The following is a 26,471-nucleotide window of genomic DNA, read 5'->3' as shown; positions in this document are numbered from 1 at the left end:
GATGCATTGATAATTTTAACAATAAAGATTATGCATTTGCCAGAAAGTTCTTTAATAGCTTTATTAGATCATAGCTTTAATAGCTTTATTAGATCATAGCCATCATAGCTGCGTGCCTTTCTAACGTTTAGATTTTTGATTATTTGCTGTAAAAATTCATACATACTTATTATGTTATAAATAATGTTTTTTTTTTTATTTATTTTTTTTTTTTTATTGCTGTTCAGTACAAAAGAAGTTGGTATTGCTTTGAACTGTGTTATTGTCTCTTTCTTGTGTTATTCTTTTTCTGAAAAGACTCATGGCTTGAAAAACATTGCCGTGTGCACTCCTGGCTTCACGAAAAGTTTAAAGTTTCTCTGTGCACTCAAAAGCCATGAGTAAGTTGGGAGCAATTTAGCTTGAAATTCTTAACGTGCGTTGTTATCATCGCTGCTTTCATTGTTTTTTCATCTATTTTAGCTTGAATTTCTGCTACAATATCCTCGGGAATAGTTATCTCAAAAGTGGTATCATTGTCATCAACAGAGGTATAACTTTCAAATTCCTTCTTCTCTACTCATTTTCAAATGAAATATGATGAAATAGCAATCTTTCCTTTTGGCAGTGCATGTTAAATTGTAGATGTGAAAATAATTCCGAGAGGGGGCAAGTTAAATTAAAAAAATTAATTTTTTTCACGAAAGCATTTATTTAAAACTCGTAAAATAATTATTGAAATGAAAGGAGAAAAATAACTAATACTTTTGACCATGACATTCAATTATTACACTTCTTTAATTAGGCACCCTTGCTTTTATTGTTATATTTTCAAATTTTCACACGACTAGTTTTGATGGTTGTACCGAACCACCATCCTCACCTGCAAAGGCGCTATTGACATAAAATGGCAGGAAATTTTCAGGCCCGCATTAAGTAGGTGCGGAGCCCGATTGGATTTTTTTTTTTTTTTTTTTTTTTTTTTTTGTGGGCCCCTTTCAAATATTTTATACAAATTTTTTCTTGGTTCAACAACTTCTGTTGAACCTTATCTATTGTTTGCTCAGCAAAGTCTTTTTTTGAAGCTACTTTAACATACCTACCAAATGATTTTTTGATTTTTCGTGAGTTCTCTTTCTCGTTTCAGTGGATTCGAAATATAAATGATAATATAAATGAATATAATATAAATATAATATAATATAAATGAATATAATATAAATGATAATATAATATAAATGAAATTATAGGTTAGGTATTTATTTTTAATCACATAATATACTTAAATTTTTTATTTTAAAAATAATTGGTTGTTAATAAAGATTATGTAATATAATTAGTACTTACCTTATTCAACAATTATTAATTGTAGTCACAAAATTCATCTCTAATAATTATAACGATTAGAAGAATAGCGAACTACAAATGCAAGAAACAATTGACATTTGATACTAGCTATACATCCACCACTGGCTGGTATGGTTGCGCAACTAGTTGTGCGAGCATATACCTGCATAGTAGTTTACGTACGTAAAGTAGTGCAAAATCTCTAATAGAACTATCCAGATTAAATTCAATACATTTGACATGAACTTTTATGGGTATCAGTTTTCTATATTATAAAGTATATATTATATAATAATAAACACAATAATAAATCTCATGCAGTAACGCAAACTTAAAATAAATATGTATTCAATTATTTGAATAATTCATAATTTATCCATTATCGTCAAAAGCAATTTGCTTTAAATTTCAAAATTTTGTTTTGTTCATTTTGATGGTAACATCAAGCCCTTTCAAATGTGGGGCCGATTGGGCCCAGTCGCTCTAACCGCTCTTTATCCGGCCCTGGAAAATTTATTAGTAAATTTAACTTCTTTGCAAGTAATTCTTTATAGTAGGGAACTGAGATTAATAAATAAGTACATAAAATTAATTTTAGAGAAATCTATACAGGAGCACGAAAAATAGTGTGTTGTAATGAGATTATAACTTTGAAACTGATGCCCAAGAACTGATACTTCCTCTTTTTCTTCATAGCATATTTTTTAAAAATTCATGAAGTTAATGCCTTTTTATCATTTTTTTAAACAGCACAAAGACTTTGTTTTATAGTTTGTGACAATTTCAAAACTTTTGTTATCGATATATTTTTAGATGTGAAATTTTAAAATAATGGATGAGTGTAAAAATTCGAGTGATTCAAAGTGCTCCTAAAAGTAATTAAAGGAATTAAGTTATAGTGTTATTTAAAAGATATTTTCTCTGCTTTATCCAGGGGTGCAAACAAGAAAACACTGAGATTGTCAGATTGCTCGTTAAAATAAAAATATGTGTGAAACATCATTTCAACATTGTAAAAAGAAAATTAAGTCAAATTTTGAAAATATACTGCCATTGATCCACAAGCAGTGTTGCGCAAGATTTGAACTCAATACCTTATCAGGAATACCTTATTGAGTTTCAAAATCAATGACAAACTTTTAACCATAGCAGTTAATACCATGAGTGAGCTAAATAAAAGCCAATAATACTAATAACAACAACAATAATAAAGGATAATTTTTTCTTGACCCATTACGAAAGTTCTGGTACCATCTGTAGCAGCAGTAAACAACATTAAAAAGTGTAAACAATAGTAGAAATCAGCCAATTGGATTGACATTTGTGACATCATTGTTAACAGTGGCATATGGGTAAAGAGAAGGAAGATGGTGGTCTTCTGAATGAGTCCTAAAGATGAAACTGCGTCATGTCTCCTTTTTCTCGTCTTGCTAACCGCAGCCGTGCAAAGGAATGTTGCATGTAAATGGGCTTAAGTGAATTCGGTAAAAGTTTACAATTGGGTGCCCCTTGTTTCTTGGAGACTCTTTATTTATGCCAAAATCGGCACCAGGAAGGCACAATTTCAAGATGGCCACTACACAAAACCAAAATAAGAAGTCAAAGAATTGCACAAACTCTGTGTCCATGTACACATCAATCTTTTTTCACTTCAAAAAAACATCCTAGAATTGCGCAAACTAGGCATTGCGCACTGCCTTAAATTTGTCCATGTACACATCAATCTATTTTCATTTAAATAAAATCAGGAAGCTAAAACAAACTTAAAACTATCATGGTAACCAGAGGTGAGGTTTCATCGCCAAAATTAAAAAAAAATTGTCGCTAATCGGAGGGGCACCTAATTCTACACTACAGCCGTGAATTAAAATCTGCCAAACACCGGCAAGGTGGGTGGGCTAATATGTGAATTCCCTATACCCTTTTATCTTTATTATATTTTTTATTTAAAAGACATCTCTAAAACCAGGTCTTTTTTCTTTTTCTTTAAGTATTGAAATTTTAATCCCTCCCATTTAATATCATTTACAATCCCCCGAAAAAGCATTAAACATAGCAGTTCTTTTCTTCCTTTCTTAAATCTCTCTCTTTATTGTGTATTGATTTAGTGCCCGTTTAAAAAACTAAGAACATTAACCTATCTTAACCCAAATACACATCATGTTTGCTTGTGTGAACTCCCCTCAGTATTGCCCAATTTACTTCTTCAAAATAAAGAGATGAAAATTTGGAGTGTGTAGCTTCTTTGAGTGGCAGATTTATAAAAAATAGCACTTTAAAAATCATATTTAAATAGATGCACTAATGCTATTGTATTCTATATTTTATAGTGATTAATTGCAATAATATATACAGGACAAAGTCTGAAATCGGAAGTTTGGCGATTCTGGATTTGGGAATTTTTCTAAATTTTAAATCATCAGTTTATCATATGTAGAAATTATAAAATAAAAAATCTGAAGGAGTTGTTTATGAAATAATGAAACATTTATGATCTTAAGGGAATCAAAATTTAAAGCTCACTATGTATTTGCTTGCTTTATGAAACATTTCTTTCAATGTTAGCTATTTAAGTTGCTTCATTTTTTGTGCTGATTGTTTCTCTTTAATTTTATAGATAGACATAATTTCTTCAGTCACTAAATCCTGTAATTACCATGCCAAGAATTCCGTCAGTATTGTCATTCAAAAATTTTTCCTTCGCGACAAACCTCTCTGTCACTTTCTTCACTGTAGGTAACAAAATTTTCGGGATTTGTAACTACTGCAGATTTTTCTGACTGTTAGGTGATTGATTATTGGGGCATTGTTATCGCAGTGGAGATGCATCTGTTACATCATCTTCATCGAGTACTATTTCTCCGTATTTCTTCACAAGCTCCACTAACAGAAACGACAGAAATTCAAACTAAAAAAACAATGAACATATCATTCTACAAAATAAGAACAAGAATAAAATAAAATGCACTACCTCTTCGAACAGCAGAAATACCAATTTCAAACATCACCAAAACAATTTCAACGCAAATTTGTTAAAAGCATGTTCTCTCGTTTCAGAACAATGGTGGAAAAATATATAAACCACCAAATAAAACTCAAAATTGCATTTCCGATTATAAGTACGCAACATAGATTTAACATGCCGCCACGTAATCTCTATTGTATGTTTATGACAGCCAGACTCACTGTCCACAAAATTGATACTATGTTTCACAAATAAATGTTCAAAACCTTCTCCTAAATTCCTGTAGAATTTCCAGCCACCCCAAAAAATAGTTGTACCAGGCACGTGACTAAAATTTTGCCAACACAATTTTCAAAGCATCAAATTTCAACGTAAAAAGGGTTGCTGTAGAAACCAACATCGCCCCTAGAACACGAAGGTACGCCAAATACCAGTGCACAACACATATCGCCGCATTTGGTGACCTGAGGGCGCATATAAGAGAAGTAAGTACCATTTAAGGCAGTACTTTTCCATCATACACCTACCATGTTGTAGGCATTTTTAAAAAAAATTCTAAACACTTTTCAGATATAAGAATTGATGGCAAACACAGCACATACTGTATTGCAGGTGATGGCCTGCGAGACACACAACAGGTATATAATGTAAAAGTATCCTTTAGGGCTAATTGGAACAACTTAGTTACTATTAATTCAAATAACTCTAAATGGGCTATGCATTTTCACCTATGAAATTATGTACAAAATCTGTTTTTAGAAATTTCTGTTGAATTCTTTTAGTCAATACATTTAAGGGTAAAAGTATATTTACAGGTACTTGGCAATTTTTGGCGGTACATGCATACTGAGTTTGTGTGATTCTTTGACTTTTTATTTTGATGCATTTGAGAATGAGATTTTAGATACTGTAGTGGGCTGCATATAAAATAACGTAAGAAATAATTTTAAAGGAAAATAAAAACCAGTTTCTATTACATTTATTAATGATTGTTTTTTTAATGCCTCGAAGGAAACTTTGGTAAAAGTATGTTTTAGGGTACCCCTTGGCGAAACTAGGCGATTTTTGGCGGTACATGGATACCGAGTTTGTGCAATTCTTTGACTTGTTAATTTGGCTTGCGTAGCAGTGATTTTTGGCACAAAAGTTGCCGCTACACAAAGCCAAAATAACAAGACAAAGAATTGAACAAACTCAGTATCCATGTACACATCGACCTATTTTCACTTAAAAAAAATCCCAGAATTGCACAAAAATGGCTTTGCGTACTCCCTTGTCTTTATCCATGTATACATCGAACTATATTCACTTAAAAAGTCAAAGAAGCAGCCAACAAAAAATATATGTAATCTCATTAAACTACATTTTAAATCAAACAATGAAATAATATAAGAAAGGAATGCATTACACGAAGGAAATATCCATTTAACCTTATTACAAATTAACACGGCTTCAGTCAAACAAAATTCCTTAACAGCATAAAAACTTTCTAAAATTATCTGAAATAGAATATGTATACTGGCATCGCCACATTAAATTCACAAAATAAGAGTAAAAAATATCCTCTGTAACGACGTTCAACCTTACGCATTTCCGACATTCGACCATAAGCATTTCCTTCCTACAAACAGGACATCTAATAATGGCTACTAAGTAAACCTTCATTTACACACCAGTCAAGTAATGCTCTTTTCCCCTTTCTTTCCAAATCATACAGAAACTTCAAATTAATCGTACCACATTCGGCCATTTTACCGTCTAAACCACAAAACAAGCAATATACTTCCAACACACACTACAAGCCCTTAAAAATTTACTGCAATCATGCAACCGATTATGTCATAATAGGGTTTCCGTAACATTCAACTACTCAGGCTACCATAAATGAAACAACAACTTCGCGATAATACAAGTTATACCCTTCTCTCTACTCTAACCCATTTAACTTTTTGCAATGCAGTTGGCAGTCATCCTTTAGCGTAATAAGCATAAAAGGTCACCATGCTGGTTAGTATTCAATTACTGATATTTAAAACAAAAATTTTTTCAGACATCACTGTACAAGTCATTCTGTAGCTGTCTCGAGTTGATAGTCATATGATGATGAAAGCAAAAAATAATGAAAAATGATTCGCCAGATAGGGGTAAAAGTCGAGGGATTATGAGACTAATGTGCTGCTTGCTGAGGCTTTGTGGTAAGGGTTATATGATATTCAGTAGGCTTAAAATCAGCTATAAACTTTGATAGAATGTTTTGGTGTGAAATGTATGCCCAGCAGTAAAGTGGCTACAGAGCAAAATTATTGATCATTTAGATTTATGCTAATAAATGATTGCGTTTCTTAAATATGGAGCTGTTTTATTTAGTGCCAAAGTAAAATTAGGAATTGGGACCCTCCTTGTGCTTTGATTGCTTCTTTAAGTCAGTAGTTTCTAAATCATATGCTGAATAGAGGTGTAGGAGAAGAATTATAAGAGTAAAAATGTGGTATTTAAAAAAAATCCTCATTTTTCCATACTCATTTTATGATCTAAGGTTAGCCTTACATTTGAAAGCTTCACCTGTAAATTCTGGGAAATATTTTAAAATATTTTTCGGGGTTCAAAACAGGAATAAAGGAAATTAAAATGCCATTAAGATGAAAGAAACTAGAATAAAGAATGCAAAAAGTAAGTAAAAAAACTAATATGATAGAAAATATCTTCACTTCACTAGCTTTCTGGAAAAAAAGTAAAACGGCAGATTTATCCCCTATAGAATTTTGTTCCATTTCCATATTTGATGGAATTTCAGAATGATCTGGAATTGCGAATGGCAATACAAAACCGTAGCCAAGAGAAAAGGTCTAACATATTCACCCCACTTCCTAGTAAAGAAAGTAATAGGTGGACCGTTGGTGAGAACTTTTTTGAATAACATTTCAGTTTTATTCACCAGTGGCTAATTTGGCACAGGTCTATTTGAGAGAAATCTGGATCTCTGCTCCGGGGGATTTGCATTATAATGTCCTTATCAATTCAATTTTTGTTAAGAATAATTATAAATTTACAAAAATATGGGCCTATACATAAACTATTAGTTTAGCAAAAGTCAGTATTATGGAATTTCAGATGAGATGTTGGAGCATGTTAGTAAATGTTAGATGATTCCAAAAGTGTATTATCGTTAAAACCTTGTCAAAAGTGGGGGTTATGTCCATAACATATTACAGTAAAATTACATTCTGGAAAGTTAACTTTCTATTAAAAAAAATTGGATAGGTATAGTTCAGATTAAGAAAGTATGTACAGTCAAAAGTCGTTAATCCGGACTCGTCGGGACTTCGGCGATTCCGGATTATCGATTTTTCCGGATTATAGATCATCAGTTTAAATCTCGTAAGATGGCATGCAGAAATTCTAAAATTAAAAATATGAAACCATAATTTATGAAATAAAGAACAATTATGATCTAAAGGGTATCAAAATTTACAAAAAAAAAAAAAAAAAAAAAAAAAAAGCTTAATATTTATTTGTTTACTTCATTAAACATTTCTTTCAATGTAAGTTGTTTAAGTTGCTTCGTTTTATGTGATAATACTTTCCCTTTAATTCTATAAACAGACATAATTTCTTGTTCAGTTACAAAGTTCCGCTGTTCAAGTCCTGTTAATTGCTGTGCCGAGAATACCGACTAACTTGTCAATCGAAATTTTTTCGTTTTCACTAACCTCTCTGTCACATTCTTCATGTCTTTATCCATTTTTTGCAGCAATTCCACTTTTTGTTTGTTGGACATCGAAACATACTTTCGTTTTGTAGATCCTTTGGAAGTTCCAGCATCGGAAATTCTATTTGACATAATCGAAAGTTCAAGTTTACTTTTATAAAATTGCTCTTACAGTCTGCAAAAAATAATAAGCGGGATCCAATTCGAAGATTAAGGAACAACGCAATCATTAACTGAAATAGATAATTAGATAATTTTAGCTTACACCGTCCGTTATACATTAAACGCGCAGGCGAAAACGTATTCTGCACTTGCGCACACGGATATGCGCAGTAGTCAAGGTCTTATGCGCACTCGTAAAGCGCCTGTGCGCATGTGCCAACGCGGCGCATGCACAGAAAGTTTTTAGTTTTGAGGTCCGGATTATAGATCATTCCGGATTATGGGTGTCCAAATTAACGACTTTTGACTGTATAAGGTACATCTGAAAAGATTGGTGAATGGTCCCATATGTCAAAAATTACGCTGGTTAGGATGAGGTGACAATACATACTGTTGCGTTTTTTTCTTACTTCTGACACCAGTTGTTACGTTATTTTCTTACTTCACGTTCGTACGGGGTTCATGGATTTGGAGTGAATAACGACGACACTGGATGAAGTATCAAAACACACTTTGTTTATCAATATTAATCAGGACAGCTCCAATAACACTTTTTACAGTCGTCGAAAATCTGCTATAAACACGCTGGAACAATCAACGACATAGCCTTCACACTGTCAGGCAATAACGGTAGAGACAGCTTCCTGCAGAGCAGCTGACTCTGCTTTCCGGAGTACAGCTCCCGACTCTGCTTGGTCGTTCTCGGAACTCCACGTACTCTCGAGACTGTCCATGCTACAACTCGCGATGCTCTCGACGACACACGAGCACAGCTCCTGATCTTCGGTTCAGTCTTTCCTGGAGCTCAACATGCTCTCTCGACGATGCACTAACCGCGATACACTAACAGACTCTTTCGGTGGACTCGACGACTCACTCGGCACTCGCTGCCCAGCTGTCAACTCGATCGACTCCGCAGAGATTGACTCGCTAGACGAGGCACACACACTCTCGATGAGAGACACACACTCCCTCGATAAAGCACACACTGACTGCGAACCAGCAGGGTTTATATAACTTTCGGCTTGTGTTCGAGAACATTCTGGACTAAACCGGTAAGAATTCGTTCCAGAAGGTTCTCCAACCGTCCATGGAATATCGCCAAATGTCGCCAAATGGGTGATTTCTTGCTAAATATGGCAACTCTGCCTTCTCTTGCCATTTTATGGCAACCCTAAAACTGCTTTGCGGGGAATCCATCTCACCGCGCCTGTCCATTTCGTAACAGTATGATCTGGAGACCAAGTGACAGTCAATGGCATGGTGTTCGTCATCTTCCTCATCTCCCCAAAAAAAGTCAGCTGACAAAATTCAAGATTAAGACTATGGTAATCACCTTTTTCAACAACAAGAGCTTGATCTGTCATGAATTTCTACTTGAAGGCCAAACTGTCAACATAGAAGTTTACCAGGGCATTTTGAAATGGCTGTTGCAATGCATCCAGTGGGTAAAGTGACCACACGTTCCGATTTTTGGAGGACTGTCCAGCGGCCCGCCGATTTTTTAAAATGTCCCGCTTTTTAGAAAGCATCTGCATTTCTTATTTTAAATGTATTGTTGAAATATATTACCTATTATTTATTAATTATTATAGTAAATATAAAGAAATAAAAAATACATAAGTAAAAAAAAACGCATAAAATGGATGCAGAGTAAACTAAATTAGGCAATGTAATGAGTTAGATTTACTCGGTGGTGTTCTATCACTTTCGTTACGTCTCGTCAAGAAATATGTATTATTAATGGAGGAACAGCTAGTATTAGATGAAGGGCTATTTGCTTTCCACACCATAAACCACAATCAAAGTGTCAGATCAACTGATTGTACGTTGCAAATGATCAAAACATTGTACGACAAAAAATTTGCATGTGCAAGGACAAAAGTAGAAGCAATTATTTGTAATGTTTTTTCACTCTATTCGTTTTCACAATTGCAGAAAGAATTAGATAAATACATAGCTATATATTATGATGGTCCCAAGCGCAAAGATTTAAAATTATTTTCCACAATTGTTAGACTTTTTGATCCAGAAACAGGAATTAAAATTAGAATATTAGATTTTGTTTCATTGCTGGGTGAAGCTTCATAAATAATTTTTGATTCAACAAGTACTATTTTTAAAAAAAGTAATTTGAACAATAAAATTATTGCCTATTATAAGGATAGCACTAACGCAAATTTTGGTGAAAAAGCTGGAAGAGCATCAATAACGTTTTTACGAAACTTAACGAACATTTGAACAAAAAAATTATTGGAGTAGGTTCTGCAGCACACATTCTACACAGTACTATTCAAACAGCATCTGACTTACCTCCAGGGGATTTTCAAAATATTATTGCAAAAATTTATTCGTATTTTTATACATACTGTGCGTGTTGAAAGTTTGAAGGATTTTTCTGAAAGCGCAGAAATCGAATATAAGAAGAATTGTTGGTTACAGCAAAACACAATGGCTAGCTCTTTTACCAGCTGTAGAAAATATTTTAAAAATATACGAACCATTAAAATCATACTTTTTATCGCAAGATAAATGTACAAGAATATTGCAGCTCTTTTCTGAAAATGAAACATCACAAATTTGGGTTTAGTTCATCCACAACCGAGCTACATTATTCCACAATGCTATGAAAATTATTGAAGGGAACAAAATTTCAATTACGGAAGTGTCAAATGAAATCAATAATTTAAAAACAAAATTTCTAGAAAGAGTTGATAACGATAACGTTACTTTAGTTATTCGGAAGGACATCAATAGGTTGGAAGAACAAGGTGCCATTAAACGACCTGGCTTTCTGAAAGAAGTCAAATTTTTATAATAACTGCTTGGAATATCTTGAAGAACGGACAGTTCAATTCGAGGATATTAAAAATTTTCATTGGGTGACATTAAAAAAGGAGATTTTATGGGAATGTGTGGAAAAATCTTTTCAATATATTAGTAACCATTTTCCGAAAAATAATATTTGCGAAAATGATCTTTTGATGAGGTGTCATTGGTAAAAGGATACGTTACTGAAAAAAAGATTAAACGTTGGTTGTCTGCAAATGTGAAAACACACAAAAATGGACAGAATTATTCCTTCATTTAAAACAATAATATTCCTTATGAAAATATTTTGAAAATTGTAGAACACGTGCTGTCCCTTCCAGGAACAAATGCAGCAACAGAATGTGGTTTTCCTAGTATCAATAAAATATGGACTATTGAAAAAATGCAGTTGAACATTAAAACTTTAAAATCTGTATCAAGCATAAAATATAATTTGACCAATTCATAAGAGAAATTTCATGACATTTTAATAAATGATCCGAATCTATTGCAAAGTATTCACTCGGGTAAAAAATATGACCGTGAAAGAAAATCATAATTTTTTAATAAAATTTTAAATTAATTAAAAAACATAATACTCAAATTATAGTTTTTACAAATATTTCTATAGTTACCAATAGTTAATAATAAATATATTTTTGTATATTTGTAGACAAATATATGAATGTATACAATAAAATAAATTCTTTTGAATTATTGGTCTGCTTGCGTAACTAAATTACAATTCTCATTTCATTCCATTTGTCCCGCTTTGTCTCAATGAAAATGTGGTCACTTTACCAGTGGGTTTAGCTAAAACTGAACCAAAGTGAACAGTGAAATTTCGTCCATGGCAGTGCCCGACCGCATATTGTAATCTGTGTGCTCAATCTGCTTGCACAGCACATGGTGAGTGTACTTTGACACCTTCCTTATTCTCGAGATTTGATGCTGGCAGACGCTTTTTATTTCTCCGCTTTAAATTAACCATGAAAGGCTTTACGCTTCACAGACATTACAGATATCCAATAATGCATGACCACGTTGCTTCGAGCGATTCCACAAGATGTGTTTGCTGACAGTTTCCAACAGCTTTACAACTAATGTGAGAATTGTTTTGTAGTTAATGGTGATTACTTTGAAAGCCAGTAAAAATATTTTGTTTGTAACTCTTATTTTCTTTGTTTTCTGAGACCATTCACTGAACTTTTTCAGATGCAATTTTTATAATTTAAATAAACCTAAATATTTTTTAGATTGAACAACGAAAAGGAAGGGTTAATTGAAAGAATTTCCATTACTGCATAATAAATAGGTACGGGATACAATTATTTTCTTAAACTGATTTTTGCTTGGGACAAAGTCTGATGCAACTCATTTTAAGTTCTGTGATAAGGAGTGCAAAAGTTTTCAGTATGTCTCATGACATGTTTTTGGTCTTCATTTAATTTAATCTCCATTACAAAATCAGAGTTCCTGTGCTTTTTTAAAATTTCTTATAAGGTTCTTTATTTTTCCTGTCAATGCTTTCACCATGAGCTAATGTTATAAGATTATTCAGCTTTGCATTTTTCATTTCACAATTATTTGTCATTTCAGTGAATTAAATCATTCTCAATTAATTCTTAATGATTTCTCCATATCTGAAAATCCTTCTTCAAAAATCATCTTTTGAAATTTGTATAAATTTCTGGGTTTCATTTCATCTGATAGAAATTCTTTAAAATTGTTGACAGTTAATTTGCCAGAGCTGATGCCAGCAAGAATTAATCGGTTAACACTAAACTTCAAATACCTTCTGCTGAGCAAGGTTTGAAATGCATAATTCATTCTCCTGTTCTCATCTCTTTCCAGTAAATCAGATGGTATCAAATGTTCAAATTTACCATAAATCCCAAGGCATGAATGTGCTTCTCCTGTGCTGTTTATGGTTTCAAAACGTTTCTGACAGTTTACCCCAGTAATCTTTGTTACTTTCACTGGCTTTGGCTTTTTGTTGGCCCTCATCTTTCATCTCTTATTGTCTTCCTGACATTCAGAGTCATTGAGCTGCTTCTCACTGTTACTAAAGGGCCAAAATGAATAGTAACATTGTAGGGTTCTACTGTAGGTTAAGTCATACCCACTAAGAAAGATAAGGCATAAATCGTAGGATCTATGGGAAAATGTAGAAACTATGTGTTGTAATAATAGTTTGTGTTGCCGTTGCTGATATTTATTACAGTAAAATTTCATACAATCCATTCTCTTGTATAAAATTAATAAAATTTATGAACACAAACTTAATACAACTTGGACAACCAGTATTCTTAAGTTACACTGTCTGTAGCTTAAGTCGTACTACATTTAAAGTATTTTAGTTACAATAAAACTTTATTTTTTGTAATTAATTTATTTATACAATTACGACAGTAACCACAATGATATTTTTTTTCATTTTCTTGTCAACTCCAGCACATAAGTCCTTTGGATTTTAGGCACTAAATCATATTCTCTCTGTGGTCTTTGTTACGAATATTACAGGGAAGATGAACACGATGTAGAACATTGTTGTTGACAAGGGGTAACTCCTTTTGCCAGAAGAGACATGATATAATGTCTAATATTTAAAAGGTATGACTTAAAAGTGGTGGTGCAACTTGTGCATAGTTATCCTATCTAGAAGCTTAAGTAGTTTTGAAGTAGTTTAAGTCAATTTCCTTCAGACCTTACTAGACTGGCTAGCAAATTATTGCTTTAGTCTGGAATAAGATGACAAAGTGTTAAAATGACATAATGTTTATACATTTAAGAGATTTCTTTGCAGAAGTATAACCATTAACATTCTGTTTTTATTATTTAAATATCTGTTCTCATTTTATAAAATTTTTCCAGGTATAGGTGGCTTCCAAGATAACAGAACTAGAAAGGGAAGTAAATACCAATCTAAAATCAATGAAGGAGATGAAATCCAACCAAGATTAGACATGAAACAATCGTATAAAAAGGAGCAGGTTATCAGAAATCAGATGCCCCGGGAATCAGAAAACATAGTGAAAACAAAGGAGTCTAAAGTATTTCAGAATTATGATGTTATTGAAATTCCTCCTAATGCATACAGAAATGTTTATGTATCTCACGTAGTAAGTCCCAGCGAATTTTTTTGTCAAATTGAAGAAGATAGTCCTAAGCTTCTAGTACTCATGAAAGATATTGAAGATATGTATACATTTTTAAATGATAATGATTTAAAACTTTCAACATTTGCTCTTAATTCTCCCTGTTGTGCTATTTTTCAAGAAGATGGTGTATGGTATCGAGGACAGATCAAAAAAATAAATTCAAATTCATGTGATATTTATTTTGTAGACTATGGTAATACTGATATAGTTCCTAGCTCTAAAATTAAAATGCTGAAAACTGAATTGCTTTCTTTACCACCGCAAGCTATACGATGTAAGTCATTCAATATTATACCTAAAACAGGAGCTTGGAGTGATGCTGACATTGAAGCCTTCCAAACAATGACTTTAGATAAATCATTCGTTGCCCAGTTTGTTGAACAGGATGACCATGGTGTATATTCTGTTAATCTGGTTAGTATTGGTAAATTACAGGAAGATGTTTTAAATAAGGAGTTTGTAGATTTAGGTCATGGGCAACTGGCAGATTCCAGTAAAATTTTAGTTTTAAATTCACATGCAGCTTCAAGTAATTTAACATATAAATCTCTTGACATAAAAATTGGCTCAACAGAGCCTGTTAAAGTAACATATGGTTTAAACCCAGGAGAAATATTTTGTCAGCTGAAGTGCTATAGCAAAGAATTTGAGACTATGATGCGTAATTTACAGGATTATTATAATAAAGTAAATGAAGCAGAAGCTTTAGTAGATCGACCACATCCCGGAATGATTTGTGTTGCCCAATTTTTCTTAGACTCTGCATGGTATCGAGCAGAAATAAAGAAAGTAGAAAAGACAACTATTGTGATATTTTATGTTGATTATGGCAATTGTGAAACTGTAGACAGGAAAAAAATTCGCTGCATTTTGCAAGATTTCACATTGCTTCCTACTCAAGCTGTTAGATGTCGGATCAGAGGTATTAAACCACCTGGAAGAGCGTGGCCTTGTAATGAAAATATGGGTAAATATTTTGAAGGAAATGCTGAATGTAAATTTATTGAAAAAGATGACGATTATTATTATATTGATTTAACATGCAATGTGGAAAATGTAGCTCAGAGACTTGTAAAAGATAGGCTAGCTGTATTTGATGAAGGTATTTCTGAAAGTGAACAGATATCAGTTGAGAATAACAAGACAACTATTCCATATAAATCTAAAGCTGCAAGTACTTTGCCAGAAAGGGAGCAAGCTTTTGTTCCTGGCCAGTTGATATCAGTCATTGTTTCATACATTGAAAGCCCCAGTAAATTTTGGTGTCAGTCACTTGATGAATCCGATATGCTAGAGAAACTCATGAGTGACATTGATGGAGTGTTCTCACAGAAAAATTCAGTATCATCTGATCTATCTGCATTAACTGTTGGTAGTTATTGTATGGCAAAATTTTCTGAGGATGAAGCATGGTATAGAGCTCAAGTCAAAGCCCATGTGCCTGGAAGTGGATATGAAGTATTTTTTATAGATTATGGAAATTCTGAAACTGTGCTTGAATCTGAGGTAATATTCCATTGAATTTTTCCTTTTTTAAAATTGTTTGCTATATGTTGTTCATGTTATTCAAATTTTGCTGTTTTTTGAAGGTTAGCTTTCATTTACTTTTTCTGTGTTAAGGTCATACTTACTGTCAATAACTCAAGTAAAAAAAGAATTAAGATATTGGCAACTCTTTTGGTGTTTAAAATTAACACGTTGACTGCCATGGAGGTCACTGGTAGCCGGCACTCGACTTGGCTACAGCATCATGGGGGCGACCGGTGGCGCAACCAACTGTAAAAATATATAATTAGAGTAAATATTGATACAAATAAATTTATAAATTGGTTGGTTTGGTTTATTTAATTATGGCAAAGCACACTAGGCCTATCTGCCTAAGGGGAGGGGTAACTTCGTGGAGGACTTTCTAAGGGAAACTGGCTCGTATACACGTTAGACGTGAGGAAAACCACAAAATGCCCATGCAGCCAGCCCGTTCGCGGGATTCGAACCTCGGACCGAACTACCAGTGTTCAGCGACTTTACCGCTCGGCCGCAGGTGGGCTAAATAAATTTATAAATAATAGCCATTGTTACTATAATATTTTGAAGAGTAATAGATCGCAAAAATTTAAATAATAAATCGCAAAAAAGGTCTGCAGTCCCTCGGGGGGTGAGCAGTGACCCCCACCAGGAAAAATGCATTAAACACGATTACATAACTCACCTTATCTTCTGTAGATAATATTTCAACATAGTATGCATCGAATAATAAAAAATTCATGTTGGCATCATAGGCAAACAACGTAAAATGTGCGTGCCATTCAACGTGTTAACGAAGTATTAAGCGGAGGGGCAAGAATTCACTTTGCAAGTACATTTGAATAAATTTTTTTGGATAGTTAAAATACTTCACTGTATAGTTTCATAATCAGAAGTCAGCTCTTTACAACTAAAGTTTAAAGTTATGGTCAACACAATAGGTAATTTTCAATCCTTTCATTTTTGCTTGGAAATAAACATGCTACAATTAAATTTCTCATTTAAAATGTATTTACATTAGAAAAATTTCTTGCTTCGCGTGGAATATATTGAAACAATTGGTTTTAATTTGTAAATAGATTTGGTATTTGATGTGTATTGTACTGATTCAAGTATATGTCATAGTGAATATTTTGTGTCATAATATTTTGATGCATTATCATCCATGAACTGTGACAAGTGACTTATTTTCAAAGCATATTTTTATAAGCTGATTAATAGCTTTGTAATTTTTACTTGGTACATCATAGTAAACCGAGTTTGAAGAATCTGTATGTTTGCCTTTTTATGGAGTACCAAATTCACTTCCTATATGCCTTACAAAGACAAAATTGTATGTATTCTATATTCGAAAATAGCACATACTTTTTAGCAGCAGACAACACCACCTTAAAATTCATAAAGAATTCTCTTTCAAGTATTAACGGTTATTTCACTTGATTCATTACCCAGAGCTGCCAACTCTGCTGGTAAAACTGGGAGACTTATTTTCAAATGCAGTTTTGAAGGAATTATTGATCATTAAATTCTGAAGGAAAAGGAAATACCATTAAAGTGAGTTTAATAAAAAGATTAAGGCAACTCCCTTGTTATCTCTAAACACTATAAAATTGTGATGAAAAAAGTAAAGCAACTCTCTTGCCATTTCTAAAGGAAATTTAAATTAGTCAAATATAATTTTTCCCAAACTAATTTTCAGCAAACATTTGGTAATTAAATATTGTTTGACCTGAATTTCTTTAATCCATCATAGAGATTTGTAAAGTATTTTGTGAAGATGTAAATAATATTTGACATATAAATACTAAATTTAATTTTGCTGTTAACATTAATTAGATAAATTCACTTCAAATCTGTAATTGGTTCATTATCAAGTTTATCTGTGCAATTATATGCATTGTTAATTTTATGTTCATTATCAAGTTTATCTGTGCAATTAGTGCAATTATATGCATTGTTAATTTTATGTTCATTGTGGTTAAAATAATTCTCATAAATATGGGCTTAGCCAGCTGGGTGCAAGGAAGTGCACTTGCACCTCCCTAAACAAATTCAGTTCCCCCCCCCCCTGCTCAGATATCAACTAACAAAAACCATCGAAAATCTTGCTGTGTTTCTTATTATTCCATTAAACCTTTTCAGTGCAAAAATTCATGGAACCTTGAACTGATAATTTTAATCTTTTCCTGACCTTACAGTTTATCATGCATGCAAATGACATGGCCTCTCACCTTTTTTCACCTTAAAAGATACAAATGAGTAGCAGATAATTAGCTGTAATTTCAAAAGTTTTTTATAAACAATATAAATTTTGTCTTATTAATTGACAAATGAGAGTATGATTTCCTCAGTAACATCAGTTCATGACAAGTGAGGCAGGAGGGATATCCAATGATCAAAGTTCAAATGAGTGGCTTCAGAGCTAGAGGCAAGTTCCTGAGGAATGGGATATGGTATCTAACCATGTGAGTATTTGGAGATTCAGGATTGGCTGTGAGGAAGGTTTAGCATACAAACAGTTTAGGCAATGGGAAAAGTAAAGAAATACCAGGGATATGAATAATGTGGCAGGATCATGGAGTGGATAAAAAAGTTACAAAGGTGTTATTTAAGGGGGTTACGAGCAGAATAATTATAGTATGTGGTGAAATTGAACTGGAGTCTGACATTTTATTTTTGAATTGACTTAATTCGGCTGTTTCAGAAAGAAACAAAAGGGAGAAAAGAAACATTTTATGTATAGAATCCTTAGCTGAGCTAAGTTGTGGATATTTTTTATAGACAGAGATATGTTTGGCTATGACATTTTTTTCTGAAGAGCTGATTTACTTCCTTAACAATTTTTAGATTTCAGAAAGTTCATGTTTATCACTGCTAGTATGGGGACTTCTTTCCATAGAGATTTTAGTCTGATTGATTTTGGTTTGTGCAGTCTTAGCCAAAATTTTTTTCATTGCTTGGGTAATGATTATGAGTCGAGTTTTTAAATGCTTGTGCAAAAGTCATTTCAGGCTTGAACAAGTTTTCTCTTTTTTGCTGTTGAGTCCTATTTTTGGAAAATTTAACATAACCTTTGTAGTTGGCCATGTAAGGTCCGAGACATTTTGCACTCTTGGGAGTTTCGAGGCTTCCCCTATGTAGACAGTCAGTCTGTTTATGAGGCAGAGAGCATTTTGGCTCAAAATACCAATTTTCTGAAAAAATGGTGCCACTTCTGACTATTTTGACATTGCGGCACCTGATTCTTCGTGATAGAGCTTCTTGACCAAGATCGCGAAATACAGGGTAGAATGCAAATAATTAATTTTATCGACCCTATCATTCTTAGCAGTATAAATCAGAGACAGGAGTGTGGAGGAAGATACATAGTTTGAATACTAGCAAGGGCATCACTGATTTTTTTATATTTCTAGCTGTATAAAACTTACTGGTCACTACATCATTGACACCCAATTAAAAATGTGGTGGGCAGTAATTCATCATCACCTCAATCTGGCTGAGTGGGTCTTTTTTCTTTCTGCCCATTTTCTTTTCATTAAACAAGGTAAATTATGAGTAATTATAATCTTTCCCTGTGTGTGCTCTTATAGTATAACTGGTACTTTGTCCATAGGCTATAAGAAGGTCCAGAATTTGAATGCTAACAAAGACATATTGTTTTTTTCATGCTTCTCAGTCCAGAGTAAAATTAATAGCTCTGCAAGGACAGAATTATGGATTTCATTATGGCATACTTTTAGGAGTAATTAGAGCAAAGATTTGTAGGGGATAACAAAGAGGATAGCTCAGTAATTTAAATTTAGAATAAAAAATTAAATAACAGATTTTTTTTTTTTTTGGAAAACAAAATTAAATTATATAAAATGAATCAAACTTTTTATTTATTTGTCTAATCATTCCTAATCCTAGCATTAGTATCTTAAAAGGATTTCATGCTGGAAATAAAAATATTCATTAAGTTTTGAGACTTGATTTGCCACCAAAGCAATTTTTCATCTTACATTTTCTAATGTGGGCTTTAAAAAATTGTTAAAAATGTTTTTATGTTTGGAAGTTTTATTTAAAGATTTTGGTCAGCACTTGCTCATTTTTTTTTCAGTAAAAAGTAATTATTTCTAGTTAATTTTTATCGAGTTAATATGCATAAAATTTAGACATGACTCTAGAGCAGGGGGAATTTGCCAACACTCCCGATTTCCTACCGTTTTCTCGCCAACCCGATTTACAACATATTTCTCCTGACCCTCTGTTATTCTTAAAATTTGTCATGATTTTTACGTAGCTTGGCTTAACACTTCATTATTTGCATGAAAAAAGTCATATATTCAATGAAGAATTATGGTGTGCTTCTGCTTTTTGAGTGTGACCATATGTGTCTGAAAACATGGTGTTCAAGTTCTCCATTGAGCATTGAATGCCACTGCGTGTCATCTGATATCTATTAGCCAATGAGCTGTAGGCTGTTATTTTGTTCATCTTGTCGCTGAACAGTGTAAGTGCATGTGATTTAGAGAAATGGTTAAAGAAATTATGATCTTTTGTTGTAATATGTCTGCAAAAAAGGTAAAATTCTCATGTACTTTTAAAAAATTGTATACAGACAACCTTCCTTCTTCATTTCCTCAAACCTAATATTGTTAACCTTCCTACTATGTAATAAACTGCTCAAAACAATTAAAGGATATTGTAAGTTTTATATAAAATAAAGATAAAAGCGAAATTTTTTTTGCCGAAAATGGAAGAAGAGAATCGCAAATGCAAATTTTTCTGATTTTCAAACTGTGGAGTATGCTAATTCTGAGTTTGACGTCAAAAATGTTGCTTCAGCGGCAGCGAATGAAATTTGACTTTCAACTGAATAAAAGACAATGAAGACAAGGATGATTGGCATTCAGTGACTGCTTTGTTTCCATGAGTACGATGTCTCAGCAAAGTCATTTAACCGATTCAGAAGCTTGGAGAGTTCCTGGTAGGTTAGAAGGGGGCCAAACTCAAGCTGAAGTAGTGCAAGCCATTGTCGTGTCACAAAGTGTGATTTCCAGGATCTGGAACCGTTGTTTGGAAGCTGGAAGTGCAGGCCAAAGACCAGGGCAAGGTCGTAGACGAGCAACAATGCTCAAAGAAGATCGTTATTTAGTGTTAACGGCTCGGAGACACCGAAATATGAATGCTACTCTTCTCCAACAACACCTTCGCTCGGCTACTGGCACCACGGTTTCAACTCAGACCGTCCGAAACTGGCTCTATGGTGTAGGTCTGTATGCTCGCCGACCGATGGTATGTGTTAGACTAACATCAAGGCATCGCCGCGACCGCAGGGAGTGGGCAACAGAGCATGTGAATGGAGGAGAAATGAATGAAGCAATGTTTTTTTTTTTTTTTTTTTTTTTTTTTTTTTTTTTTTTTTTTGACGATTCCCGTTTTTCTGTTCATCATGATAATAGGCGTATTTTTATCTGGAGGAACCGTGGCAGTAGGAATCCTGCGTTCGTGCACAAAAGTGTCAGATTTGGCGGTGGAGGAGTGTTGGTGTATGGTGGCATCTCCATTGATGGGCGCACAGACCTCTACATCATTCGAGATGGACCTCTGACTGGTCGCCGATATAGGGATGAGATCCTCAAACCTATTGTAGTCCCTTACGCTGCAGCAATCGGAGATGACTTCATTTTAATGGACGATAACTGCAGGCCACATCGTGCTAACCTGGTGGAGGATTTCCTTTTCGAGGAAGGAATCGTACGAATGGAATGGCCAGCGTGTTCTCCAGACATGAACCCAATAGAGCATGTTTGGGACGCTCTAGGAAGACGAGTTGCTAGCCGCCAACCACCCCCAAAAACTCCAAGAATTGGAAAAAGCTCTTCTGGAAGAGTGGGACAGAATACCCCAACTCGTGATTAATAGCCTCATTGACTCCATGCCTCAAAGGTGTTCAACGTTGCTGGCCGTCCGTGGAAACCATACCCCCTACTGAAAATGATTTCCTTTGAAGAAAACACCTTTTCTTATTCTTTTTTTTCTCATATGCGCAAATTGTGTTTTTTTCCTTTTGTACATAAATGTGCAATAAAATGCATTTTTTTTTCTGCCAAACGTGTGTAATTTATACTCATATAACCTACTACGTCTGTCGACCATGTATCAATCAGCTAAAAAGTTTCCCAGCCACAAGATCAACCTAAAACCGCAATATCCTTTAATTGTTTTGAGCAGTGTATATTAGCGATGTGTACCTTTTGTCATAGCAATTTTTCTATTTTGCACGGTGGAAAAGGGCCGATGTTCTCAAACATGTACACTGCGCAAAAGAAAAAGAGGGACCGTCCTATATCTCCTGTACTTTGCTGATTGACGAAATTAAAATTGCATTTCTCATGTTTTGAAAGTGCGACTCTGGATATATATTAAATTTATATATATAGCATTGTTATAACATACCAAATTTTTTCTATATTTCGATTCTGCGACTCAAATTATGCCTAGATAATAAATTTGGTTGGATATTTACGGAGATTTTCAAAAGTTTATCTTTTTGCAATTTTTTCAGTTTGTGCCAAGATAAACTTCAGTTCAAGAATACTTCACTTGGCAAACTTCTTAATATTGTGGAAACCAATTTTCCTTTCCTATTCATTATGATGGAGTTGAGAGAAAGGTACCTAGTTCCAACTTTTTTACATTGTGCATTGAGTGGAAAGAAAGTTACATTGTTTCTACTTTCAAATAATCACTTTTATGTTTTATCACTTTTAATAAATATGCCAAATTTCAAAAAGCGCCTATATATAAATTCATGTAGATCTTCGGAAATTTTGAATAAAAAACTTTAATTTTTTGCAGGTATGCTTAGAAATACATCTACTTTAAGGTAAAAAATTTATAGATTATAATTCAAAAATTTTTTTGAAAAATATATAAAAATTATTTAAAAATAAAAATTTAAAAAATAAATCGTAAAAAATAGGTGAATTTTATTTGGAATGAACCTGAATTTCGAAATATGAAAGAAGAATCAAATAAGTTTAATAAAAAAAAGAGAGGTTAATAAATATATATCAAACTTAATTAACATTGAGGAGCTAAAATTTTGAGAGCTAATTTTTTAAAAACTTTTTGTGCGATTTTTACAAAACTTCATAGTTTGGCGTAATTTGAATCGTAGAATTGAAATATTGAAAAACATTGGTATGTTATTTCAGAAAAAGTCCGATTTTGTGTTAATATACTGTTGCGTTTTTCTCTTCCTTCACGTTCGTACGGGGTTCGTAGATTTGGAGTTAATAATGACGACACTTGATGAAGTATTGAAACAGTGTATTCACGGTTTAGACAGCTTCACTGCAAAGCACCAGAGTACAGCTCCCGACTATGCTTGGTCGTTCTCGGAACTCCACGTACTCTCTAGACTCTCCACGCTACAACTCGCGCTGCACTCGACGACACACGAGCACAGCTCCCGGCTCTTCGGTTCAGTCGTTCCCGGAGCTCAACACGCTCTCTTGATGATGCACTAACCGTGATACACTGAGAGACTCCTTCGGTGCACTCGATGACCCCCCTCAGCATTCGTTGCCCTGCTGTCAACTCGATCGGCTCTGCCCGGCTTGCTAGACGAGGCACATTCTCAATACTACTTACTCACACACACTGACTGACTGCAGACAAACAGGCTTTATATAGCTTTTGGCTTGTGTTCAAGAACATTCAGGGCTAAACCTGTAAGAATTCGTTCCAGAAGGTTCTCCATCCATTTCATATTGCCAATTTTGTCGCAAAATGGGCGATTTATCACCAAATGTGGCAACCCCAAAACTGCTTTTTGGGTAAGCCATCTCACCACGCCTGTACATTTCGTAACATTGCCCCCTCCCAAGGACTGCATGTCCCAGGCAGTACAACCCTTGGTCAGAAGCGTAATTCAAATACAAACAAAACATAATGAAACAAACATAAGGTATAAATAAATAACATAACTAACGAAACAGATATTTACACTATGTACAAGTTACATATACAAATTAAACACATCACTATTTTGAATTATACAAATTAAAGTTAAGAAGGAATTTCAGCCTCAGTCTTTTCATTATTTATACCCAGGTCAAATACTTTTGCACTGCAATTCTCAGATGCATTTCTGTTTTGCATATCACAATCTGAAGATATAGTCCTTTCAGACTTTTCATCCACAGGAAGATATGGAATAGTTTGTTCACCATTTTGTAGTTCATTCGCAGCATGCACACAGTTCACCTCGGTATTTTTAGCAGCTGGTACATACTCATTTTCCTCCGTTTCCTGGGAGCCAGCTCTGCATCAGAGTCATGAATGGAGCCCGATACCTTGCAAACGCAAGTATCATGGTTTAGACTCAAGTCCTTGTCTGCAAAATCTGCACTATGAGACGCACGCATAGTTTGTGAAGTGGGCGAATTTTCTTGCAATACTGGAGCACTCTGCGTAAATTGTACATCAGCTTCTCCCATCTCTGCATCACTTGCACTTTCAGATGGTTCAACACTTACTGCCTGCGACTTCGTAACTTTACTATCAGTTTTGAGGAACTTAAGTTGCATTTTCACTTTCTTCCACTTGAGGCACTTGAGAATCAAAAACTTCTTTCCCGTCTTTTATTTCTTCATATTTACGTTCTTTTTCTTTAATCCTGTTAGATGTTTCATCCATCATTTCTTGATCTTTTTCAGGCAGTTCGTTAACTACTTCCTTCATTTCTTCATGCTTTGACTCTTCAGAAGCCATTTCTCTCATTTCCACATCCTCTTATATAGCTCCAGTTTCTTCTGTAAGCTCCACTTTCACCTGTCGGAGTTGCTCTCGCACCTTTTCTTCGCCGACATTTAATTCTTCCCGTCAGGCGTTCTTCTCTTCCAGTGTAGCTTTCATCTCTTTCAATCCAGCTTTGATCTCAGCGGTCATCTCTTTATATCCAGCTTTTATCTCATCATATCCGGCTTTTATCTCAACCAGTCTGGCTTTTATTTCAGCTTTCATTTCAGTCCTCATCGTAACATATCCAGCTTTTATCTCGGCTAAAATGTCCATCAAAGACTTCATTTCTTCTGCCATGGCACAACTCCCACTTCTGACACAAGTTGTTGCGTTTTTCTCTTCCTTCATGTTCGTGCGAGGTTCGTAGATTTGGAATGAATAATGACGATACTTAATGAAGTATTGAAATACACTTTATTTAGCCAATACTGATCAGGATAGCTCCAAAGTCGCGTTTTACAGTTGTCAAACATCTACTATAAACACGCTGACATGATCAGCGATGCAGCCTTCAGGTTATCAGGCTATCACGGTGGAGACAGCTTCACTGCAAAGCACCAGAGTATAGCTCCTGACTCTGCTTGGTCGTTTTCGGAACTCCACATACTCTCTGGACTCTCCACTCGACAACTCGCGATGCACTCGACGACACAAGAGCACAGGTCCCGGCTCTTTGATGCACTAAGAGACTCCTTTGGTGCACTTGACGACCCACCCGTTGCCCGGCTGTCATCTCGATCGGCTCTCCGCACGGCTCGCTAGACGAGGCACACTCTCAATACTACTTACTCGCACTCTTGATGAAGCACATACTGACTGACTGCGGACCAACAGGGTTTATATAGCTTTCGGCTTGTGTTCGAGAACATTCAGGGCTAAACCTGTAAGAATTTGTTCCAGAAGGTTCTCCATCCAACCATGCCAATTTTGTCGCAAAATGGGTGATTTATCGCCAAATGTGGCAACCCTGCCTTCATCGCCATTTTATGGCAACCCCAAAACTGTTTTGTGGGGGAAGCCATCTCACCGCACCTGTACATTTCGTAACTATACTTATATTGGAACAATGCTATATATAAATCTAATATATATCGTAAGTTGTGCCTTTGAGACATTAAAAACGTAAGTTGAATTTCGATGTCTATCGTCCCAGTAGAAAGGGAGATATAGAACTGTCCCCCTTTCCCCCTTTTTTGTGCAGTGTACATATACAAAAACACAAGGACAACATGAGTTCTATTGGGGGAGATGAAAAATTAGCTTTTTCAACAAAGGACGAGAAAGTTTTAAATCCAAAATGCCTCTTTTGCCTTTTTACTGGAGCACAACTTGTGATTGAGTGCATCGGATCATTGTGCAACCTTCTTTAGAAAAATGTTTCCTGATGGCGAAATCACTAAGAAATACTCAAGTGCGAGAATTAAAATGGCTGCAATTGTTGAAGAAGTGTTTATGAAAAATAAAAAAATCTTGCCGAGGTATTGAATCAGTTATTGATTGCATTAAAACAGTTCCATTCTGCCTTTATACAGATGGAAGCAATAATACTGATTCAAAACTGTATCCAGTTGTTGTTTCTTTTATTAATTCACTGTTTTCAGAAATTGAGTGTAGTTTACTTTCTGTCCGCACTTTAGAAGCACATTCGACAGTCTTTAAAATAGCACATCTAATTATTGAAACTTTAAAAGAAAATGCAATTCCTCTGGATAGTTGCTTAACCCTTGGTGCCGATAGTGCATCAGTAATGATAGGCTTGAAGACTCGTGTTGCAGGCATCTTAAAAAAAGGAAAGTTCAGATTTGCAAATTATGAGTATGTAAAATTTTGAAGTATGTATGTACACGCTGACTATCTTTAAAGAAATGTTTATCTAGAATCCTTGACCAATGGAACCCACTTTGTGCATTTTTATAAAGAAGAAGTAAATGCTTCTAGAGTTAAGAAAACTTAACATAATAACTTACATAATAACTTACATTTATAACTTACTTAAAGAAGAAGTAAATGCTTCTAGAGT

The 26,471-nt window shown here is 34.2% G+C and overlaps 1 protein-coding gene across 1 annotated transcript in view; it reads left to right on the top strand.

The window, feature by feature from the left end:
* LOC118182512 (tudor domain-containing protein 15-like) overlaps nt 1-26,471 on the top strand; it is a 69,372-nt gene that overhangs the window by 22,793 nt on the left and 20,108 nt on the right. The window contains exon 2 of the mRNA XM_035351865.2: nt 13,848-15,640. Within this exon, the coding sequence (XP_035207756.2) occupies nt 13,848-15,640 (1,793 nt within the window). The remainder of the gene's footprint in view (nt 1-13,847; nt 15,641-26,471) is intronic.

The sequence above is a fragment of the Stegodyphus dumicola genome, chromosome 1, assembly GCF_044657685.1.
Source record: "Stegodyphus dumicola isolate Sdum_Otavi_A_Nest chromosome 1, ASM4465768v1".
Classification (NCBI taxonomy): domain Eukaryota; kingdom Metazoa; phylum Arthropoda; class Arachnida; order Araneae; family Eresidae; genus Stegodyphus; species Stegodyphus dumicola.
This window is presented reverse-complemented; position numbering and strand designations above follow the sequence as displayed.